General features: G+C 36.6%; 1 protein-coding gene across 5 annotated transcripts in view; it reads right to left on the minus strand.

Moving 5' to 3' along the window:
- Positions 1-25,270, minus strand: part of Itsn2 (intersectin 2) — a 102,846-nt gene that overhangs the window by 63,285 nt on the left and 14,291 nt on the right. For 4 of the 5 annotated variants that reach the window (XR_013113218.1, XM_076942144.1, XM_034514069.2 and 1 more), the window contains exons 2-17: positions 21,606-21,665; positions 17,591-17,683; positions 15,989-16,052; positions 14,417-14,580; positions 12,677-12,883; positions 12,461-12,557; positions 11,662-11,801; positions 10,348-10,411; positions 9,703-9,840; positions 9,199-9,284; positions 7,902-8,164; positions 7,032-7,181; positions 6,066-6,206; positions 4,900-4,987; positions 2,220-2,359; positions 989-1,069 (exon numbers count right to left, since the gene is read on the minus strand). Coding sequence is in view for 4 of the 5 variants with exons in the window: in XM_076942144.1 (XP_076798259.1) it covers positions 989-1,069; positions 2,220-2,359; positions 4,900-4,987; positions 6,066-6,206; positions 7,032-7,181; positions 7,902-8,164; positions 9,199-9,284; positions 9,703-9,840; positions 10,348-10,411; positions 11,662-11,801; positions 12,461-12,557; positions 12,677-12,883; positions 14,417-14,580; positions 15,989-16,052; positions 17,591-17,683; positions 21,606-21,636 (1,947 nt within the window). In the remaining variant the exon portion in view is untranslated. The remainder of the gene's footprint in view (positions 1-988; positions 1,070-2,219; positions 2,360-4,899; positions 4,988-6,065; positions 6,207-7,031; positions 7,182-7,901; positions 8,165-9,198; positions 9,285-9,702; positions 9,841-10,347; positions 10,412-11,661; positions 11,802-12,460; positions 12,558-12,676; positions 12,884-14,416; positions 14,581-15,988; positions 16,053-17,590; positions 17,684-21,605; positions 21,666-25,270) is intronic. The other variant, XM_076942145.1, reaches the window with a different exon arrangement.

A 25,270-nucleotide genomic window follows, 5' to 3' on the forward strand; every position in this document is an offset into this window, starting at 1 on the left:
CTCTATATGATCTGTAGAAAAATTCTAAGACCAGATAACCTGATCAGTCTTGCTCTAACTTTTGGGACCCTGCTGCTACTACCTTTTGCAATCTGTCTTACCTTTTGAAAGAGTGTAATTACTGTGGGATATATAAGGAACTGCCTATTGCATACATTTTAGCATTGAACAGTTGTAGGCAAGTGTTTAATATAAATCACCAGTCTTTAAACCACATTAAAGGAGGACTTCATTGAATATTTTGAATAGTCTGTGTATTTAAGGATACAGTAAAGCATATGATTTACACATTAAATTTTATCTCAAGTGCAAGTATGTCAAAATACAAGGCTTGGCAAGTAAGGATACCTTGCATCATCATCATCATCATCATCATCATTATTATTATTATTATTTGGTTTTTCGAGTCAGGGTTTCTCTGTGTAGCCCTGGCTGTCCTGGAACTCACTTTGTAGACCAGGCTGGCCTCAAACTCAGAAATCCACCTGCCTCTGCCTCCCAAGTGCTGGGATTAAAGGCATGCGCCACCACCGCCCGGCAATACCTTGTATTATTGATTCTTTACATCTTTTCCCTACATTCAAATTAGGACACAGCCTGGTGCACACAAGCCATAACCCTACCCTAGATTGAAGGAAGTAGAAACTTAAGTACTGGCTTTAAGAGATATGGGTGATTTACTCTTCAGATTCCCTGAGTTTTCTCCTGAATCACCCCATTAGGTAACCCAATCCACAGGGATAATGTAAGGGAACAAGCCAGATTCCTCATGAAGGAGGACCTGTGGCCAGCCTTCCTAATTTTTGGCATTGGACTCAAACAGGCATTTAGACAGCAGAAGCATATTAGAGCAAACAGAAGGAAAAAAAGGTTTATTGTATACGTTATTCCAAACAAAGATAATCAGATAAAGGCAAAGATAGTACAGTTTAAAAAAAAGAAAACAGTAAAGTAACTTAAAAAAGGAAGCTAGATATTAGAAAATAACCTTAAGTAAGAGGAAGAGGTTGTTGAGACAGCTTAGCAGAGACAAAAGGCACTGAAGAACAGAGTCATCCATATTCCCACACTGTAAGATAAGGCAGACAAAAGGCCAATTAAACTATGTACAAAGATAACTGGACTGGCTTGTTTGACCAACGCTCATGTTCTAACTTTTCTAAAGACTATATATATCTTTGTGTACATTATCAGCATTATTCACCTCGGTTTTCTGTCCTTGACTGAAGTCACCATGATGTTTTTTCTTTATCATACTGTTTATTCCAGTAGCTAATGTTACTCTAGTAAGTCGGCAAGATAAACAACATATTTAAAAAAAAATAGCTTTCCTAAACAACGACTATATAAAACTGTATGCTCTGATAACTTTAGGAATAGTTAGCAAAGGATGAACTGAGACCACTCCCAAATTTGAATGAAGTTCCATAAGACTAGTTTTTAGCTTCTATTACCTCCATTCATAGCTTTAATATCCAACTAACATCTTATTATCTCCATTCATATGGCTTCAGTATCCAATCACCATTGTCCCATAAGAAAATATGCAGCACGCTTGGGCATCTGCTCTGCCGCAGTGGCAAACAGGAAATCAAAAAATCATGAACTTTATTTTTCAAATGAAATTTATGGTCTCAGATTCACTTTAGATTTCACTAAGCATTGTATTATTTCTTAAAGGTTAGTTATATTAGAACAAAGAGACAAAAAAAAAAAAAAGAATTTAGTGTATTAGAAGATCTACCATTAGAGCAATTTGGAAATTTCCATGTTCACCCCTCCTCCCCATTTTGAAACAGGCTCTTAAGTGGCCCAGGGTGGTCTGAAACTCTCTAGGTTGCTGAGGGATGGCCTTGAATTCTGATCCTTTTGTGTCAGCCTCCCAGCTTCTGGGATTCACAGGTGTGCACCACCATGGCCAGCCTGTTTTCTACTTTCCAGTGTTGCTGACATTACTTCTGAAGTGCTGGCAATGGCAGCTGCTTTTGAGATGCACAGAGGCCAATAAAAAGAGCATACAGTCATCAAACCCTGGGAACTCTTGGGAAAATATTTCATCTCCTGACACAGTATCTATTAAACTTCAGAGAATATAAAAAACAATACTATGCTTCTAGTAATTGAAGTGGTATAAACAATTATGAAAATGTAAGACATGTTAACAGTAGCTTTTTTAGCAAGATGCAGCTATAAAGCATAAGATCATAGGAGATAAATACCTTCAGTTGATTGTTAAATGAATCCATTTCTGAGAGCTTAGATGCAGTTTCTTTTTCAAGAGCATCTAATTGTTCTTTAAGTCTTTGGCATAATTCTTCCTTTTCTAATGACTTTTTATGAAGTAAATTGATCCCTGAATCTGAAGTACAAAAATATCAAGTCAGTTCACATTAGGCAGATGCTCATGCCACTTCCTATCTGGTCAAAATGATGTAGCTAACAAGATACAAAAGGTATACAATACAGAGTCAATGCTTTTTATTTCCAAATAATACCTTGTGAAAGTCCTCAAAGGAAATGGATGTAAGTATTAGTTCTGTGCTGAAAAATCAGGACTTGAAAAACTCCACGTCAGAAAAGGTGTTTGACCAAACACAAGGGGCATGCTACCGCCTACCTCATTAAGTGAGATGAATCTAAAGCCATGGCCTGAAGTGTGACACACAGTAAGTGCTCAGTTAACAGAGTGTACTCCCAAAGTACCTTTGTACTTACTTATAATGATCTCAAGAATGGGAAGGACTCAATAAGCATTAATAACAGGATTATTAATAACACATTTTAAGAGGTAAATAGAGAGGGTTTCACTGTACATGATTTAAAAAAAAATTATACAAGGATACAGGATAGAGAAACTAGGTATAAAAAGTGTTTTCTATTAAAATGAAATAGTAAAATTTCTATCTAAATTTATAACCTAAAATTTTGTATTTTTAGGATATAGAAATCAAATATAGAATTTGAATAAACTCAAACATATGGAGTAAAAAGCTAAGTCCCCTGCATCTGAAACTCCAACCTCTTTTAAGCATGTAATAAATAAATGAATGAACGAATACACACTTAAGATATGTGTATATTCATTCAACTTTTACTTAATAGACTCATAGTGTCTACCGTGCTCTGTAACACGCACACAGTTATCTACTTATTAAATTTTGGTGACAGTAGAGATTAAAACAGGCTTTACACACACACGCAAGGTGAGCACTCTACCACAGAGCCACAAACCGAGTCTTAAATTACTTTAAAATTTAATAATATATTTTATCAATTAGGGCATGCAGATCTAGTTCCATTTCCATAGTAGTCTATGCTAGCCTATTCCATTTAAAAGTAACCAACCCTTTCTATGGCAAGCAGCATTCCACTCTGTTTCTCGGAGCTCAACCTGCACATACATTTATTTTCTCTACCTGCTCTCTTATTGATGAACATCTGTCTCCACCCTCTGTGCAGATGTTACAATGGACATGGAAGTGCACATGCCTTTGAGACAGCGGGTTACTTCTTTCAGATCCACACAGATGTAGGTCTTATGATAGTTCAATTTTTCATTATATAAGGATCTGCCTTAGTATTTTCTATATATCTGTACTGATGAACCTTCCCACCAATGGTGTACCAGATGTTCCTTTACTCTTTCACTAACGTATACCTTAACTTTCTGATAACATGTACCCTAACTGATATGTGGGATAACTCAGTGATTAGCAAGAGTGATCACCTTTCAAATACTAGTGATTTGATCCCTTTAGGGGGAAATGTCAATTTAAGTCTTCTGTTCATTTTTAAATTGGACTATGTGGGGTTTCCTGTTTGTTTTTGATATTTGGAGGGGAGGGTATATCCCTTATATATTTTGTATATCAAACCCCTCACCAATATATGGTTGACAGAGGTTTTTCTCTCAATCTGTGGGTTACCTTTCATTTTGATTGTACAAAAACCTTTTAGTTTAATATAAAATGATTTGTTTCATATTTCTTGTTTTATTTCTATGACAATTTACTATTTCTATTTTTATATGTTTTGTGAGTTTTCAAATAATGTTAATGGGGCTGAAGAGATGGCTCAATGTTAAGAGTCCTGGCTGCTCTTCTAGACATCTGGGGCTTAATTCCTAGCACCCCCAAGGTAGCTCACAGCTGTATGTAACCCCAACTGTAGCAGAACCAATGCCCTCTTCTGGACACCTCAGGCACTGTATACATGTAGTGCCCAGATATATATGCAAACAAAACACCCAAATACATAAAATAAATTTAAAAAGCCTGCTAAAAACAACAAGGGGATATGAGTTGGAGGTGAGATGGGGTGGCAGGGGTGGATCTGAGACGAGTCAGAAGGAGGAGTGAGTAAATATGAGCCAAATACTTTGCATGAAATTTTCAAAGAATTCAAAAAAATATTAAAATGCTTGTAAAAATGTCACAGTACTTTTGTCTGTTCTCATTTGGGAGAATTTTAAACTTAGACCTTTCATTTAGGTTTTAATCTATCTTTGTTGTTGCTGGGTTTTGAGAATGGGTCTTACTCTTTAGCCTAGGCTGACAAGGAATTTGCTAAATAGCCCAGGTTGACTTCAGATTCCTAACAATCCTCTTGCTTCAGCGTACCAAGTGTTATGACAAGCATTACTAAGCCCAAGCTTTGGTTTTGAATTCATTTTCAGCTGATTTTCAGGTCTGGGATAAGACAGGCCAACTTCAGTCTTTTGCATGTGGTTGTCCTACTTTTCCTACACTCTTCATACATGAGGTCATGCTTCCCACTGATTGGAAATGTGATATTTTTTACATTATTTTCAAAATTTTAACTTATAGGCAAAATATTATTTTAATAGAATAATATTAAAAATGATTTAGAAAAGAAAGAAAGCAAAATCTAGAGTCTTACCAGGCGTGTTACTAAGCTGCATGTTTTTAATTCTTTCATTTAATAGTTGCTTCTCAGGTACCAGATAGATAAGCTTATTTTGATATTCCTTTTAAAAAGAAAGTTAGAATCTGATTAAAACCAATAGTTTCCAAGAATTTTTTGAAAACTTTAAAACATGATTTAATCTCTTTTACACCAAATAGAAATACTACATGGTTACAGTATAGAATTATATAGGATATAAAAAGAAAATACTTAGGAATGGCTGGCTGAAATTTAAAGATAATCAAGAACGCCTTCATAATGAGTGTCTAGAGACGTAAACTTTCTGCACTGTACTGGATGACAGTTGGCAAAGACTGAGAAGGGTGTCTATGTACTGGACAGCATGTGTAAACAGGCCATAGCACTCCATAACAAATATGTATACATCAAAGGGGAGACTGAATTCTGAGGGAGAAAGAGGGAAGCATTTCAAACCATGTAAGAAATGGCTTTGCTGTGACAAGAGGAAAACTGATGTCCATCTTTGTAGTAAAAGAAGTTATGTGAGACACCTCTCCAGGTAGACAATACTTCTAATATCCTTATTTTCAAATAGCAATAATGGAACCAGACTCTACAAGTAAATAAGTACCAGGTCACTGAGAGAAATATTTAATGCCTTCTCACTTCAGTTCCAAAAAGAGTTATTTCTAATCAAAATTTCCTAAAATGAATAGCAAAAGCTTTATTGCAATATAAGATATGGTAAGAATCCGTGTGTCCTGCCACAATTCCAGCACTGAAACACAACTCCCAGCACCATAGTGTTAAGGGGTAAGGCTGTAGGAAGTAATTAAGCCACGAGGACTTTCCCTCACTACAGGGATTAGTTCCTGCCTTGCTCACTTGGCATTCGAGAGCATAGGAAAGAGACACTGCTTCCGTAGTGAAGTAAACCTGTCAGACAGTGTTAGTGCCTTCATCTGCAATGGACAAAAAACAGTAAAGATATTTTCATTAAAGTTCAACATGGTCCATGTGTGGCCCAGCTCACACCCAGCCCAGTTTCAAGAGGCCTATGGACTCTCTAATCTGTTGTATCACAGGTCTGCCAGAAACTCAGGGGCTCATGATTCCAAAAGCACAGTGTCTCCAGGAAGAACTGCTGATGACTGCACATTCAGCAGCAAAAGACTTACCTGAAGTTCTTGTTGAAGTTGTTTGATTTCCATAATTTCCAGATCACACTGTTTATCCAAAACTTCTAGCTCCGTCTTTTGTGTTTGCTTTCTGATTCGGACATCTTGTAGTCTGCCTGAGATCTGCTGATGTTTTCCATTCTACCAGAAGATCACATACATGTATATAAATAGTAAACAGGTGATAACAGGACAGGTTCCCCCCCTACCCCCCCCAGGAGAAAAGTATTTTTATTTAGTTAAGTTTCATTTTACATTTGTAATTCAAAGTCGGTCTGAGAAGATGGTCAAAGAACAATCTGTGGGAGTCAGTTTTCTCCTTGCACTATGGGTCCTCGAGACTAACCTCAGCTTGCCAGGTGCGGCGTTTATATGGTGAGCCACCTGATCAGTCCACCTTCTCCCATTTTTAAGAAAAAAATATATCATCAAATTGATGGCCCTAAGACACCCCTAGAGCACACAAAAGCTAAAGGCTTTAGACCTCTGTTGTAGCACTGTGACGTGATTAATAGTCATGGTATGGATACAAATCAATTTAAAGCCATAAAACAGCATCATCTGACTAAAGGGATTATGATGCTTTATTTTAAAAAATAATTTCAATGCAATTCAAGACAACCAAAAAAAGAAATTAGGCTTCCACTGCACAAGATCTAAAGTTGGTTCTAGTCTATAGGTAAGCATCCACCATGCCTTTCTAGCAAGACTAGGCTTAAGAAAGTCTAGACTGTTTTGCATTTCAAAGAGCTTGACCCTCTAACATTTGATGTGTTAAGTAGAGTGACTAAATATTAGTTTCAAATTAGTTTTTCAAACTGAAAGAAATGTTAAGAGATCATTTAGGTAAGCAGCTTGGTTGTTTGTTTTTTCCTGCTTAGCAATCAAACCCTTTTGATTCAAGCACACCCTGGACAGAAAATGCCAGCATCATCCAGATAAAGTTCAGGAAAACTCTAGCCATACCACTGCTTCCAGTTCAAGGTGGAGACTTTTCTTTTTAGAGTTCAGTCTGACAATTTCTTCTTGTTCTCTATTCTTTTGATTGAGAAGCTCCTGTCGACGGATTCTTTCCCATTCTAAACGGCGTTGTCTTTCAAGCTCCTGTTTTGCTGCCTAAAAATAACAAATTATTGTTAATAAACATTTAAATTTACAAAACTGCATTATTCAAAACCTCATAGGATGACAGCATTTAGGAGTGAGTGGCCACAGTGCCTAAGGGTAGGAAGAAGTTGTGCTTCCCAGTGAGCCTTAGGATAGCCACAGGGGTAGCTTTCATTCATCACTTTCAATTGCTTCAAAGACCATCTTTTTGTTAGAGTCATTCTTTTAAAAAGTTAAACGAAGGCTTCATAAGTATAAAAAGCAAGAGCAATAATTATACCTTTATTCTGGTATCAGGGGAGAAACAATTTCATCTACAATTTTTTCAGAACACTATAATTTAAAAACACAGTGTTTCTTAGAGCCCTGTAGTAAGCTGACTTCTTGATTCATCTTTGTGTCTTCACCTCCCTAAACTTCGAGTCTGGTCCTTCAATTCTTCACATTTTGATTTGAACTCTAAGCTTGCCTTCACACCATGACCTCATCTGCCTGACTTCCTGATGTCACTTAGCTCAGCTGTGCAATCAGTCCTCCTCTGACTGGGGCCTCACTGCATATGATACAGGTTTCCACAACTCTGCCATGAAGCCCTTACTGTCCTTACACACAGATCCTTTTTCCCTCATCAGGGGAAAGGAGAAACAGTTCTGTTTAGGGTAAAGAACAGCAACACGACTCAGATGGGAAAGCATATTCTTATTAAACACTGTGTACTCAGAAAATTACCTCTCGTCTTTCTATCTCTTTTCTCCTCTCTTCTTCCCGCTGTCTCTCCAGTTCTCTCTGTTTCTCCAAGCGTTTCTCTAACTCCAGCTGCTTCTTCCATTCTTGCTCTTGTAGTTCTCTCTGCTTCCGCTCCCATTCTTCCTTCTCCTTCTGGGCTTTGCGCTCAGCCTCCCTCTGCTGTTGCTCCATCAACACTTGGCGTCGCTTCTCCAGCTCCATGTTTCCTCGTTCATAGTTGGCTTTCCGTTTGTCCTCAAAAGTAACTAAAAAGAAAAGAGAGGAAGGGAGAGAGGGAGGAGAAGGAGGAGACAGAGAGAGAGAGAGAGAGAGAGAGATAGAGAGAGAGAGAGAGAGAGAGAGAGGAGAGAGAGAGAGAGAGAGAGAGAGAGAGAGAGAGAGAGAGAGAGAGATTATGCTTTCTCTCAAGCCTATAGAGCCTCTCATCTAGTTCCATACACTCTGCTTAGTAGTTAACCCGAGAGCTCTGCTCTTGCTCTCTGGCTGTTTCCCTACGAATACTTCTAACTCAAATGTAAATAGGAAAGTATTTACTTTCCTGTAAAAATATTCACTTAAAAAAAAACCCAAGATTTTCTATGTTTGATTTTATTCAAATACTGACTATCCAAGCCATAAAAATACTGGTTTACCTTTTCTCAGTGCTTTCTTCAAATAACCAAGATTGTATTTCATCTGTTATATGTCATTAACTTTTTGAAGGTGGGTTTTTGTTTGTTTTGTTTTGTAGTGTTGGAGATCAAACTTACTACTGGCTAAACATTCTACTATTGAGCTATAACCCCAGTCTTTTCATTAACTTCTAAATAATTTAAAATAATCATGTGTGCATTCTTTCAATGAATATTTAAAACTTTTTTCAAAGCTAAAGATTTCATTACAAAACTTGCTCTGTTTTTCCCTAATGTGGAAGAAACACTAATTTTCCAAATAGACACATGCTCCCCTCTTCCCTCATCATTCTCAGTTTTACTCTTCATTAAAATGTATAAGTAATCTAAAACATCCCAATGAGCTGGGGATGTTATATAAGTCTATGAGTTCAATCCCCAGTAATACACATGCACCCATGCATGCACACAGAACACACAGGAACACACACACACAGGCACACGCACAGGCACATGGACATGGACACAGACACGAACACAAGTCTCACCCACTCAAGTCCATAAATACTCTAAATATTTGTTTGTATTTCAAAAATAAAATTTAAAGAAAATACGATTAATTTTGATTTTAAAATAAATTAAATTAAGTAAAAGTGTAAAATTAACACCTGGCAATTTCTTCTGAGGTTCCTCTTCTTGTGTTTTCTGATATGAAGGCAGAGTTCCATTAACAGAATCTATTTGCTTTCCCCCTCTAAGAAGAACAAACAACAAAGAGCCATCACAAAGTCTGAGAATTTTCAGACTAAAAAATACAGATTACCATCAATTAAAACAAGTTCCTATTTAAGATATAGTATTGAAGATATTTACACCACAGCATGGCCTTTAGTCACCATGTACAAAGTACTTACATTTAATTAGAGAAATCCGGATTCAGCTAACTGCTATCGTGGGCAAGTTTTTCTTAATCTTTTCAGTTAAACTTTTCCCTCTTTTATAGCATGAGGAAAACAACCCTTTCTGTTATCTACTTCCCAGTGTGACTCACTGAGTATGAAGACTGAAAGGCAGAGCAAATATGTAACTCTACTCTAAACTGAAGCACAGGCTCCAAAGAGGTAAAAAAACAAAACCTAAGTGATGCAAATCACGGCTCTGCAGACATGTACCTGAAAGATGGAGGGACGAGCTCAGGAGGCAACGTCAGTGGCAGCGGCTGTCCAGCTTTGGCCATGTCAGTGAGGTGCATGGCCAGAATAAACTCTTCAGCCTTCAACTGTCCGTCACCATCAATGTCAGCCAGAGTCCTAAAGGCAATGTGAACAATCACAAGTTACAAAGTACTCAAGACTTTTTACTGACTTTTATTTTTATGAGTAATGACAGAATAAATTCTAGGTTAGTATATTTTAAGAAAATGTAAACATATAAAAAAAAAAAAAAGAGTCAATATTTACCCTTAATTTTCATAGCCCAAAACAAAGAGAACTCATCATAGCGAATGCCCATTCTGGGAAGGTGGTTTATCGTAGTTCATGTTCAATTCACTATGTTAAAATGAGATAATCTCTGGATTGCAACATAAGACAATCAAGAAAGGAAAGCTACACTGTTGCTTATAAAATCAAGGTTAAGTTCTCAAGAATGAACACTTCCCTGGAGTAACTTTCAAAGGCTCACTTTCATGGAACATTCTCAAGTAACAAATTTTTACAGAAACAATGATTTTATGTTTGTTCTGTCAGAAACAATCTTCCAAAATATTTCTTAGAATAGACTATGTATAGTTTGGAATCACTAATGGGCACACTCACCAAATAGTGGCTAGCTGAGTTTGAGAAAGATTTGATTGAAGAAGGGCATTTCTAGCTTGAAAACCTGATTGAGTGAGAAAAGCATAAAAAGAACGACTTTAGTCTTCTGTTAAGTCATGTAGATAATGTTGCTGCTTTCTCAGGACCATCAAAATGTTTGTACCAGGGGCCAGGGAGTGGGCATTCTGCAGTGATCAGACACAGTCCTGCTCCAGAGTGCAGAGCCTAGAGCGAGTGAGGAGGGAGTGCTCCTCCATGTTCTTCTAGCAGGAAAGTAGCACTCAGCTCTCAGAGCAAGGGCACGCCTCAGGCCAGGCATGGAGAAGAAAGGCTCTCCAACTGTGACCTCCCACTCCCTCCCCCCTCCCTCCCTCCCTCCCTCCCTCCCTCCCTCTCTCCCTCCCTCCCTCCCTCCCTCCTGCTCTTCACTTGTTCCTTTGTCTTCACTGTCTCTTCCCACTCCTGAGCAAACTTGTCTCTGTTTTCAACAAGCATCTAAAGCTGATGCCCTGTATCTGCAGCCCAAACCGCACCTCTATATTCATCCTCCTATGTGCAACCTAACACCTATATACATGTTTCACAGGCATCTCAAAAAAAAAAAAAAATCCTGTCTCTATCATGTTCCTCTCTCTAATTTTCACTCCAAATTGCTCTCTCTTCTCTATGACTTGCATTACTGTCCACAGCATGACTCCAGACAGAAATCACCACGTCTTTCCTGACCCCTTTTGCTTTATCCATCATTCACTTTGCCCTATGTGAGATTCATTTGCTGTGGGAATGTGAAAGTTAGGAGGTGGAACATACTTGCCTGTTACAAGTATATATCTTGTATGTAATCATATAACACTTTATGATCCTCTGTAAGTTTATATAATATTCTAAACTGAACTGAAATGTTCTACAGACATGTGAGTTAAAGAATAAGGAGTGAACCATGAAAAAGGCAAGTGGAGAAAATGTGCTTTCTCTCAAAGAGAGCCAAGGCTAATTGCTACCACTACCACAACTGTGATTTGGGGTTTTCATTCACTTCAAAGCTTACAAGATGCAGTCTAATCTTTCTGAGAGATGCTTTTCTGAAAAGTGGAGTGTATACCCCTTGCATGTAACTTGGCATAAGAATTTGCAGAAAGCAATCAAGTTGAATCCATCTTTCAATAATTATATACTTACAATATTCTTATGTATGTAATGCCTTCAATGTTAGAACTTTAGATAAGACACAAAGTACAAGTTCAAGTAACAGTTTTTCAAAAGAAGTTTACATAAAGGACCAATGCTCTTTCATAGCCACTCTATGCCAGTTACCTGAGAGGTATCCACTCATGCTTTTGTCTAGACTATTAAACTTTTGCCGATACTTTAATCTTGAAGGCTGAGGAACTGCCCACTCTGAGGTCCCAGTCTTAGGCGAGTTCCCCGAGAGGGAAGCCGTTGAGGAAGTTGAGCTACAATGAAATGTATTTAAAGCTTTGTTACTAAATAAAATACAATTAAATTTTATAAGACAAAGACACTAAGAATCAATATACAATATAATGGCAATAGAGACATACAATTCCATCTATTAAGAACCTGTAATTCCAGGCATTTTGCTAACCAGGACATTTACAGATAGCATTTCTTATCTTCCAAACACACTTAAAAGACATTGTCTACATTTCTTTGTCAAACTATGGTTCAGTAATATTAAGAAAAAAAGTCACAAAAATCAATGGTTATTTAAGTTACAATACAGTATTTTTCTAAGGGAAAGGTAACTCTTTGTAAACCATTTCTGAAGAACTATGATGATTTCTATGGCAGGTAATAAATGATACTTCTGTGTTCTGTAAAATTAAAAAATACCACTTTATCCAGATGTGGTGGTGCATACCTTTAATCCCAGCACTTGGGGAGGCAGGGGCAAAGCCAGCCTAGTCTACAGAGCAAGCTCTAGGACAGCCAGAGCTATACAAAGAACAACTCCAACAACAACAACTACAAAGAAAGCTTGTGATAAAATATGTATAGTTGCCCATTACAAATAACCTAGATAAGCACAGGGCTTATTAAATAAAAATCCACACTGAAAGCAGACAGAGTTGTATGTGTTAAGTATTCATACCTACTAGATCCTAAATCAATCAGGGACTGGGCCTTCTGGATACTAGCACCACCAAATCCTCCCATCATCAGACTGTAAGATGACGCATGAGGCAATGCTGGGGGAAAATGATAAAAGGAAAAGGATTTGTACTAGGCAATTCCACAAAGAAAGAAATCTCTAAACAACAAACGTTAACAGTTTCTTCTTCACATCTCTGACTTATTAGGCACTTACTTGAAGAAGAATAAGGAATGGATAAAGGCTGAATGAGACTGGCAGTTCCATTTGGTAATGAGGATGTACTAACAGAAGGCACTAGGGGAGCGGGCATCATTAGGGGAGGAATACTGGTCCCTGAAGTAGCAGTAGACAAGGGTGTTGTTATAGGTGCAACTGGAGGCAATGGCTGGTGAATGGACAGATTGGGCATGCTTCCCATCCCTAAAGAGAAAAGAGAACACACTTTCCAATGGTATTTTCAACTATAAAATACATGCCAAAAACAAGTTACAGAACAAAAAGCACCCTCAATTTTGCAGAATTACCAGGGTAAATTACCCTTAAAATATCCCATAAAGCAGTTTTGACTCTGAAGTGAAGGAGACAAGCTACTGCTTGAATATTAACTGTTTGTCATGTATGAACTACAAGCAGGCCTTCTATTTCCTTCTCTTATAGCCACTAAGACTAAGCAATCTTTGTCAACTGCATATAGTATCTCAAAGATAAAATGTCTTACCTGACTATCTGGTTTTCTGAGTAAGGAAAACAGAAGCAGAGCTGCTGCATTACTAGGCTAATATGTGTGCTCATTCTTCAAACAAACAGGCTCTAACTAGCAGATGCTGTGGTGAACTTGCTTATGTACATGTATTATTGGCAAATGTACCACTTATTTTACTTTTCTTCAAGTTATATATCTATAAATTCAAAAACAAGTCTTTAAAATTAGTGATAACTTTTATTTTTTTAACTGCAGAACACTAACTACAACATAAGAATATATTGCCACCAGGTGATTTGGTGTTTATCTCTACAGCTGAGTACAGCAGTGGAAGAATAAGATGTTTTAAAACCCAACATCTGCTGTAAACGAATGCATTTCTCAACACAGAGACATTTTGTTGAATGTTCCATTCAAAACTACTGCTTTTCACATATAATTCATAATAAACTGGCTAGTCAAAATTATATGGAAAACATACCAATTAGTAATCTCTGATGAGTATGTAAATTAATCAGGACAAAGTATACAATTTTTAGGCCTCAATTTAGCTGGCTAATTAACCTTTAAATTAAAGAAATTCTTACTCATCTATGATTTTAAATTACCATGCAGATTAAACACCTGTAGGTGTGTTTAAATTTATTCAATCTTCAGGACATATACTGTACCTATTTAACAGTGTAGTGTTCTGATACATGTATGATAACCAAACCAGGATATTTAGCATGTCTGTCATCTCAAGTATTTGTCATTTCTTTGTGCTAAAAACATTCAAAATCTTCTCTCCTAGTGGCTTTGGAATATACAATACAAAATTGTTAACCATAGTCGTCCTACCATACAACAGAAACCAGAATTTATTTCTCCTCTCTAACAGTAATTTGTACCAACTGACCATTTGTTTTTGACCCTCAACACTGTCACCTCCCTTCTGTATCTTCTAGTAATTAACATCCAGCTTTCTCCTTCCATGAGACAGAAAGAAGAGACTGATAAGAAACCCTATTTAGAGTCAGTTGTAACTGAAGAGGCAGATAATTCATTTCACAACTAGGAACTGTGACAGGAGATTCAGGCAAGACCAGATACATTATAGCTATGATTTAATTTAAGATCTCTTTTCTTAAAGGCATGAAACTTAACTTGGAAGTCTAGGGATTCTCATTTTGTGCTAATAAATCCTTTCCTGATCCCCAAGGAATCAAGCTTAACAATCAAATAGGGCTGCTAAATTAATAAATACATACCAAAACGAGCAGAGATTAGTGGAGAGAACATAGGGGGTTGTTTCATGATAGGAGGGAGAACTACAGGCAGCTGTTGGCCCTGCAGCTTTAATTTGATGAGTTTCATAGCTATGGAGAACTCTTGCTGGTCCATCTTCCCATCCTTGTTCAGATCTGATAAGGCCCTAAAAGGAGAATGAGGTGAACAGATAGATTGGTATGTATGTGGTGACAAGGAAATAGAAATGACTGCTGAGGTTGAGAAAAAGAAAACAATGACAAAGCATTCACATGTAGACTGTCAATTAAATGTGTGTGTGTGTGTGTGTGTGTGTGTGTGTGTGTGTGTAGAAAACCTACAGTGAGAAATACTAGCTAGAGACAGTATCTAACAAAATATTCATAGACTATACAGAATCTAGATAGTTCAGAGAGGATTTCCAACAATAAAGGTAGAAAATAATCATTCAAGAATGCTGTAATCATAAGCCAGGAACAAGAGCACACCTCTAAAATCCCAGCCATCATGTAGGCAGAGAGAAAAGGATTGTTCCAAGTTTGAGGTCAGCCTGGTCTACAGAATGAGTTTTAGGACATCTAAGGCTATATAGTGTGTATATTTTGTATAGGTACATAATTTCTAAATTTAATTTATTTACTTGTTCAAATAATTGAAAATATGTTTGCTACTAACATTCCATCAGGCATACAAATGTTCTATAAGGAAAAAGAATGGGGTAGAAGTTCTTATTTATTGTAAATACATTTTAAAAACACAACCCAAGGGCTGAAGAGATGGCTCAGCAGTTAAGAGCACCAACTGCTCTTTCAGAGGTCCTGACTTCAATTCCCAGTAACTACATGGCAGCTCATAACCATGTGTAATGGGATCTGATGCCCTCTTCTGGTGTGTCTGAAGAGAGCATGTTGTACTCATATACATAAAATAAATAATCTTAAGGAAAAAAAAAAACCACAACCCCAGATATTCTAGAAGATTTTAAGAGGTCTGTTAATTCTTTATGTTTATGAGTGTTTTATCTACATGTTTGTATTTGTACAGCATGCATGCCTGATAACCTACAGAGGTCAGAAGAGGGTACCAGATACCCTGGAACTGGAGTTATGGATGGTTGTGAGCTGCCACGTGGGTGCTGGGAACTGAACCCAGGCCCTCTGCAAGAGCAGCAGTGCTCTTAGCCACTGAGCATCTCTGCTACCCTTCTAGAATATTTTTTAAGTAAGAGCAAGGAAAGGGATGGCGCTTTGGGGTTTACAAATGATGAAAATAAATAAAACCACAACAAAATAATAGAAAGAATTTGAGTTTTTTGTCAAGTTATACAGAAATATTTTTCAAACTTAACTCTTATATTCTGTCTTGAATTCTAATTAAATTAGAATTTTTTCTATAGAATACTTCAAATTATTTTCAATCATTTATTTAGTATAATTTATTTCTCAAAAAGCTAATGAAATGTTCTTATTTAACAGCAGAGTATAAATGAAAATAATTTGATGTTAACACCGTACTATTTAAAAAACAATGGCCCATTAGAAATTTAAGTGCATTTATAAAAGAAAGTGTTTTACCATATTTCAGCTAAAACCGGGGCTGGCAGACCTGACTGTAAGAAAAAAGTACGGGCTTGATCACCTGAAAGTAATCAACACAAAAGCCAAATGGTACATTAGTAAACAGAATTATTTCAATACTTACAAATAATAGCAGTTGGCACATGATGCTGACTTAACTCTAATCAGTAAAGTTCTAAGTACATATGAAGTTATTTACATTCTAGAGAAATATAAGTCACCACTGACATTCTAGTAATCAATGTACAAAGAGTGTGCTATTCATCTTTGATTCTTCACCCTAAACAAATTCTATAATTATAACTACCAAGGGCTAGGGAAACATCTCCCATGGGTTTCCCCATACTTGTATGTATGCTTGCTGAACACACCAAGAACATAAAACCCAATTCTTCTGCTTGGGTTTTCAGAATGGGGTTTGTAAATGAAAAATCTCGAAGACTTGAAGTAATAATGTCTCCCACTGGAACAAAGAACAAACTTGCTACAGAATGATGGCTTTTCCGAGCTCAGTGTTCTCCTGCAGCACTCCCAGAATGCAGAGTATCTTTCTGACACTTTGTTATCATCCTGGTCAGACTTAGGGAACAAAGGAACTCAACAGAAACATGGCCACATGCACACCACCAGCTGTGCTGCTAGCTGCTTCCTGATTCAGGAAGCTCAGATCTTCTAGTAGCCATGGATGATAACTATTATTAGCTCATCACGAGTAGTCAAACTCTGACAGTAGGTGTGGTATAACAGGAATACAAGTGACATCAGACTATAATAAATATGGGGATGCATTCTGAAGTCAGTCAGCCTGAAAGGTATCAGTAGTCATCCTGATAGCCTTAGGCAAATCCCACATCATATCCCAGTCTATGCTTTACCCTGTGTGAATACAGACAAACACAGTTGCATACATCAAAGCCGACAAACAGTATAGGTGTTATTTCTGTGGCAACTGTTATACGTAAAGCATTAAGATGCAGTGGCACAATGGAAAGTTTCATTTCTTGAAAAAGAAAGACACACCCAAACCGATCACCTTTTTTGCTCTGGTGGTTTCTGCAAAACAAGTTGTTAACACCAATAATTAATACTTAACACAGGCTCAAAGGATAGATAGCAATATGGAAACAGACTTTGGGATACCACATGCTTATAATCTAAGCACTCAGAAGAAGCTGAGGCCGAAGGATGTAACAAGTTAGAGGCCAGTTTGAGCTATATAGCAAGACCCTCTCTCAAAACAACAAACAAACCATCCTAAATAAATCAAAAATTTAAAAAGTTTTTTTTCTGGGGGGGGGATCTCTGGGAAAAATATCTGGTATAAGAAACAAATAAAGAACTTCTTGAAATAGTATTAATATGTAATAAAACAGATTCCTGACTACCATTTAGAATTCAAGAAAAAACTCCCATATGCCAAAATAAATCAACAAATTAAAACAGTTTCAGGAAAAATAAAGTATCTTTAAATTCTAGAGTTTTGATAAATATGAATCTTATGACTTAATAAAATTTTGATAGGAGTTATTAAAATTAACTAAGATATAAAAACAGGAACATAATTTACAATAAATAACATAACAAAGATTAAATACAAACCTGTTATGTAACCTCCTGAAGGCTTGAGGTTATCAAACTGTTTATCATGCTTAGTACGTTCTTCAGATGTAATAGCCCACATATTTGGCCCTCCTAAAACATATATGAAAGGCCAAATATTATAGGATGTACATGAGCCTGCTCAAAACTGTGTTGTCCACAAGAACACAAAATTTTAACATGCAAACATGAATCCTAAGCATTCATTTGATGAGACTATTTAATGTCTGAAGGACATAAAAGTAGAATAATAACAACTATATACATCAACCCTAATTAGGGCTTTTCAGTCATCCACTCAGTTAACTTCTATTGAATAATAACTATACAACTCACAAGGATGAGGTACATACTGGCAATAAAAAGATTAAAGTATTATTCTCATTCTCAAAGAAATACCTAGAAAGGACCACCATTTACTGTGTTAACTGTGAAGGACCCTAAACAGAACCATGGCAATAGCTGTTAAATTCTAAGTTTGAAACATCAGAAGTGAGATAACAGGAGCGATTAAGACCTAAGCAGAGGCTGGAAGCTTCAGCATCTTGCCATCTGCCAAGGTGGTATAAGAGCACTTCTCTCACACAAAAAGGATGTGGTTTGAGAAGCTGGGATATGCAAGATGCTCTAAGTGAACCAAAGAGGCTACTACCAGCTAAGGTACCATATGAGTACAGAAAGTAGCAGGAAATAACTAGTCTGAATTTGCTGCAAAGGGACATTTTTCTTTTTCCTTCACTACTGGGGCCTCTCTGCACTAGGTAAGAAGTCTACGACAAAGCTATAACTCTAACCCTCCATTTCAGACTTTATCTCTCAAGGTCAGGGCAGAGGTCACTTCCATCAGGAGGAGCCTGATATCTCCAAATGACAATAATTGCTTCCTCTTCTAGATTCTCAAGATAAAGGTCATGCTTCTGCAGAGCACTTGGGAAGATGCTGTCTGATGTCCCTCTGCTCTACCAGACTCTGAGGCATGGAACAGGCTCTGTGTGTTTACCCTTCTCTTCTAGAGAACCAGCTGAGTACCCAGAAAAGAGCAAACTTTTAAAAATGATTGCTGAGTAGATGTCTGAATCAATAAAGAAGGAACAAGGGGGAAAAAATAAAGAGTGCCTTACTACACAAATCAGGGATGCAGGGAACACAACACTCAATGACTCCTTAGCTGTCTGCCTTTCACACTTAATCATTAGCAGCGTTCTGAAGGCATCCTTGGGAAGCTTTATATTCACCTTGGGTAATAATCATCCACCCATCATATATATGTGTGTGTGTGTGTGTGTGTGTGTGTATAGCCACATCAATATTACAATTTTAAATGTAAATGATCCAAACATGCTATATTTATATACAATAAAATCTAAATATTAGAAATAATCTACATTGATATTTGTCTCCAATTTCAAATAATATTTAAAACAAACTTGAGCAAATAACATTTAAGATAAATAATGTATACTGGTCTAACACTAATTTAAATCTCTAAAATACTATAGTTATACTATTCTAAACAGACTTGTAGCCTAAGTTGTGGAACTTCACTTATAAGAACCTGGGTTTTTCAAGTACAGTGCAGTGTTGTGTCTGACTGCACACACCCAACCTCTAGCTCAGCAGTTTCCTGACCATAGGGTTGAAATATTACTGAGGCTTAAAACTCTATAAAGGTAATAAAGCTCCAAGAAAATGGGATAGAGGTGTTATTCTTAAAGGCACTGGTTTTTGTTTGTTTGTTTGTTTTGTTTTTGTTTTTTATTCCATATTACTTCCTCTCTAGATTACGGATAAAGTCACTATGGTGGGTTTCAGAACTCTTCCTCAGTCTTCAGCACCCCATAATTCTGAGGCTGAAACAAGCTATATCACTGTAATATCGACCAGTAGCAACACGTACCTGCAATAACCCCTTGCCTAGTACTTGAAGGCCTATCTATCATGTTCTCTCAATCTGCAAATGTATCAGTTTTTGAAAAGCAGAATGCAAAGCAGTGTGATTAAGAAGGCTTTGGGAAGGACAGTTCTGCAGTCCAAAAGATTAGGAGCAGAGCTACGGTTGCAAAATATGAGGCACTGACAACCACTCTAGTCTTGCTAAAAGTAAAAAGAAAAAGAAAGTGAAGCACCAATGACAAGTAAAAAAAAAATCTTGTTTATTAGATTTGAATAAACAAGATATAAATATTCTTTATCTGCACTGTCCAATAAGGCAGCCTCAGCTCCATGTGGTTTAAGCACATGAAATGCAGCAGTAGTATTTACATAATTTTTTATTAGTTTAAATTGAAACTGAAATAAACGACGTGGCTACTGTGTGAGACAGATGTCACATTGAGATCCAAAGCAGCCTACAAAGTCTGTAGCTAACCTCAGAATGATAAAATAAACATGGCAAAATTAGATGAAAGTTCACAGCACTAACACAAACTACTGCACCTAGGTGTGCTACAGGTAAGTCTCAATAGCCTTGGGCATCAACAACTGTGGCTAATGATTTACCAGAGGTGCAGAAACTGCTTTTGAAGTTTTATATTATACATGGATGTGACTTTCAGTAACATTTTAAATGCTGAATTGGACATAAATTAGATATACACAAGTTACTTAACTATCTTTAATAGGCTAAGCATGAAGATAATCTCTCTGCTATCAATTTTCAGGGTTTTTTTCACTTTTCAGGTTTTTTAAAAAAGGACTATCTTTATGCCTACAAACCACTTTCTTTTTTTTGTTTTTTTGTTTGTTTGTTTGTTTGTTTGTTTTTTTGTTTTTCGAGACAGGGTTTCTCTGTGTAGCCCTGGCTATCCTGGAACTCACTCTGTAGACCAGGCTGGCCTCGAACTCAGAAATCCGCCTGCCTCTGCCTCCCAAGTGCTGGGATTAAAGGCGTGCGCCACCACCGCCCGGCTACAAACCACTTTCTAATTAATAATTTGTACCTTATTCACATCAACATGTTTGTCATTGAACATTTTGTTTCAAATCATTTTTATATATAATGCAATGAACTACATAATAGACATAAATATTTATGGAAAGAAAGAATGAGATAATACTACTTGTATGGTTTTTTTAATTTGTAAACCTCATTAATATGCTTGTTGAAGTTTGTAAGTAAACTGAGTTTAGTGAAAACTTTTTCATGAGGCACAGAAATCCTCAAACATGGACAAAGCATTGCTGTCTTAATCTTAAACCTATATATCATTTATTAAGGAAAAATAGTAAATTTAAAAAGTGTCTGTAGCATAAATCCCTATAATTCTACACCATTTCTACAATGAAAACAATATTCTTTTTTTTTTCCCATGAGACTCGGGCAGAGTCACAAGGGGAAAGCGGGATTCAAACTGGAGGAGAGAGAGAGCAAAGGGCGCGGGGTCGCCCTCTGGAGGCTGGCGCCTAAGCCGCTGCACCACCGCTCGTTCACTCAATATTCATTTTTCATCTTACAAGGTCTTAAATTACACTTATTTACTAGGAAACGCACAAGCCGGAAGACGACTTGGAGGAGTCACTTCTCTCCTTCTACCATATGGTTCCCTGAGATCAAACACAGGTTGTCAGGTCAAATACTTAGACATTATAAACATTAGATAATATAAACATTCATAAAGAGAAATTTAATCTTACATTTATGTTACTAAATGAATCTTGTTGGCCTCACATATTTGCAATCACCTGTGCAACTAAAAGCACTCTTATTATTCATCTAAGGGCACTCAACTTTTTGTCCTTCAGTGTCATGCATTAAGCAGAATATATTTTTATGTTATTCTCACCTGTTTAATGGGAAGCACACATGCCAGATACTACCAAAAATGCTTCAACAAAAATATGGAATTTACTGCATAACATTAGTAAGAAGATTCATGTAATGCTCTAAAATGCTCTGTTTTCCATCAGAATAATTCCTTTTATATTTAAAACGTCAAATTTATCTATACAAATATTTCAAATAATAGACTTCCCCACCACAAGGAAAGCCCATCCTACCATGTACAAAGTTACTTACCATTCATAGCTGTGGGAAACTGAGCCATCATGGTCCTGAATTCTTGTAGCTCTCAGCCATCTGCAACGTGAGAACATGGTGCCATTAGTACAACAAAGGAAGATCACAGTTTAGTGCACACACTAAGCTGTAGGACTGTTTGTCTATCCCCTTCAGCACACACATCCAACAAAGAAAAACAACACTGAGCTCCTGTTGCTGCTGAACAAGCAGAATTCGCAGTTGGGGACCAAGAGGGGATTCTGTTGGCAACAGTGCTGCCTTCAGTACAAGGCCATTTAAGAGAAACGGTATATGTAATAGCAAATGCAGAACGTAGAAACCCTTGGCATTAACCAACATTTCTGCAGAAATAAATTTAGGAGAGAGAAAGCTGTTATGACTAGGCAAGAATTGATTTAAGGAAATCAACTGCATATTTAATAAGTATATAAAAAATAACATGAAAATCCATAACAGTTTTTAACCCCCAGCAAGAAACATATCCAAAATAAATGTAATAGTGTCTTTTAATTAAGCTCTATAGGTTTAAAAAATAGTCTTAAAAGAGTGGTATATATAGCAAAGCACAGAGACATACAGGATTTAAAGGTAATTATCAAAGCCAGCACAACTATTAAAGTACATGCTTATTTAAATGAGTGCACAGTAAAAGCAATATCTTTGTAGATAACAGATCTGCCTGCCTCTATTCCTAACTGGGACTACAGAAAAGTTATTTCACTTTTTTCAAGTCTTAGATTCCTTGTCTATAATACTTTTGATCAGTTTTTTTAAGTATTATGAGACATAATACACTGCCTGACATATAGTCTGTATTCAGTAAATGAGTGCTTTTCTGTAAACATCCAGAGAAAGTGATCATTTTGACCCCTCATGCATTATTTAACTGTATATAAATGCAAAATTCAAAATTTGTTCCAAGAGTCTTGAAGATAGACCACTCAGTACCTCCTTTATTATTTAATTATTAACAGTTTTAGGAGTCTCAGGAAAATATTTGGATAGGTGATTTTCAACAAAGCAGGAAAGGTTTGCTTGAGCTAGCACCAGAAAAAAAAAAAAAAAAAAAAAAAAAAAAAAAAGACTGACTAGCTGTTTAAAAAGTATTCTCACTAGGTACCACTATATTAGTGAATTCAGCATGCTAACATCCTATGCTACCAAGGATTCAGTCCTCTAACGATTTAGATAAATATTTACATTTCATATAGTTTTAGTGATTTTCAGTAACAACAAAAAAATGGTAACTAAATCTAATTAATTTATTTACAAGAGGATGGCAGGTGCTTTTCCTCCTACCGAGCAAATTAATCCATCTATTATATGTTAGCCACATCTTGGGATAAGCAAAAGGAGCACTGAATAGAATGATTAATAGCAAAAAGCATCCATCTACAAAAAAAGAAAAGCCAGGTCAGCCAGTGGAATGGGTAAACCTCCACAAAGTCTTACAGTGGCCGTGGTCATTTACTCTATAATACTACCCTCCCATCAAAATGCATGTCCTCCCTTAGACAATAATAAGCTTTATGGCAGCAGACTATAAACCTGATACCTCTTGTACTTTTACTCTTTCTGGGTAGGGAGAAGTTTACTATCAGCATGCTGATTTTGTTCATTCCTTTCTTAAAAAGATAAACTTCAAGTACTGGAGTTGGTGACAGAAATGAATGCCCAAACTCTGGTAGGATGACTGGAGCTCCTGTAGAAGCTATGGTGTTGAGCCTTACAAGATGAGTAAGAATTAGTTACAATTAGATCATTATAATTAGTTATAAATTTTGAATTTAACTGTAGCAGACAGGTGCTTGAAAGGGCTTTAGAGAGAGGAACATACATTTCATTTACGATAGATAGCCAATTATGAAGAAAAGCCAAAAGTGAGGAGACCAAGCAGGGCAAGCTGCAAACAAAGCCTGGCATCAGCTCTAGAATAGGCAGTTGGAAGAGATGAGATGAGCTAGAGAAAGAGCAAAAGGTTCAAAGGAAGAGAACTCACTGATTCTTTTGAAATGAGTGACTATGTAATAAAAGGAACAAAAAAAAATGGCTCTCGAAATTATAGAATGTGGGGTGGAAAAATGGTATAATCAGAAAAGTTCACACAAAGGAAGTCTCATCAACTACTTACGACAATAATTTTTAAACACAGAACAGTTCTACAAACACATTTTACTTCCTCCATATAAATGACCATAGCAATATAAAAGGAAAGTAAGACTTTTGCCTGAAAGTTACCTATCTACTTACCTACCTACCTAGTTACCTATAATAGACAATTTTTAAACATGGGAGAAAGCTTATTCCAAAGCATTATATATAACACACCATGTAGTCATCTAAATCATTATATATAACGTATTAACATAACCTCTAAAGCAATAAACACAGTGTCAATGATGACTGAGATAACATAAAGACCAATGGAGAACAGAATCTCATGGACAGAAAGCCTTTAATCAGTTAAGGTCTAACTTACAAACCATCTGTCTAGAACTTTTGGCAGGGTATCATGTATTCTGTGACGATAACAAAATGCCATGTGGTCGATACTCAATGATCACAGTTATAATCCTGAAATTTATTTTAGAAATTTATTAGAAAATACCAAATAATACAATGGACAGTGAGGGCAAGCCTCCTGGGCTAAGCTGAAAGTACTAGTATACACAATCTTTTCCACCTAGTATGTAAAATTTACCTATTCATGCATGTAAGCATCATATTGCGGTAGTTATACATGTATATAGCATTTGGTTGATGCTGGTAGCATCTGATTATTGTAACATAATTTGTTAAAGCCAATAGGTTCTTAAGGTTTACCACTACATCTGTTTTAGTTACATTAACTTTCTGTCCCATTTTAGAATCATTCATTAAAATCACCATGCTTATCTTTTCCTAGTTTACTAGCAGACTTGGAGAGAAATATTAATTTAAACTGGGGTTGAAGATGGAGCTCAGGGATGAAGTACTTGCTGAGAATGCACATGGCCTTGGCTCAATCCCCAGTGCTGCATAAGAAATAATTATAATTGAAAGTTTGAAAAATATAACAGATAATATAAGTCTGTTTTACATTTTAAAATAATTGCTAACATTTGCTTAATATTTTCTATTAATTCAATATATTTCTATTAATCACCTACCATGTCTCATATTCAATCAATATTCATTAAAAATCTAATATTCCAGTTGTGCACACAGAGTTTCAGATACCTAACAACCCTGTAATACAGCCCTGCAAAAATCCTTACAAGGCAGATATCATACTCATCTCTGAATGAAGAAACGGAGAGCTTAAGTAACTTAGCCAAATTCAGTGTCATGGAACAATGAGGAGATTCCAAGCCTCTCTCATTCTAAAGCCTGTGAAGGTCTCTCTTTGCCTTTGTGGACCTTTTCCTCTCCTAAATGAATCTAATAATGATGAAAAGGTCATATGTTCATACAAGCAGTGGGTGAACTTAAAGTTGATACATTTTAGTTGGAGAAGGAGAGTCTGCCCAGCTGCACAACACCCAAGGCTGTTATGCCATACCCAAGGAGTGCTGGCTGTTTATGGCCTGGCATCAAACTCTGAAGGGAAGGGTAACTAGCCAGCCCCTCCTGCTCCATGGTTCATGGGTGTCCTACAAACATGTTCTATGTGCAAAGAGGAT

The sequence above is a fragment of the Arvicanthis niloticus genome, chromosome 11 (assembly GCF_011762505.2).
Source record: "Arvicanthis niloticus isolate mArvNil1 chromosome 11, mArvNil1.pat.X, whole genome shotgun sequence".
Classification (NCBI taxonomy): Eukaryota; Metazoa; Chordata; class Mammalia; order Rodentia; family Muridae; genus Arvicanthis; species Arvicanthis niloticus.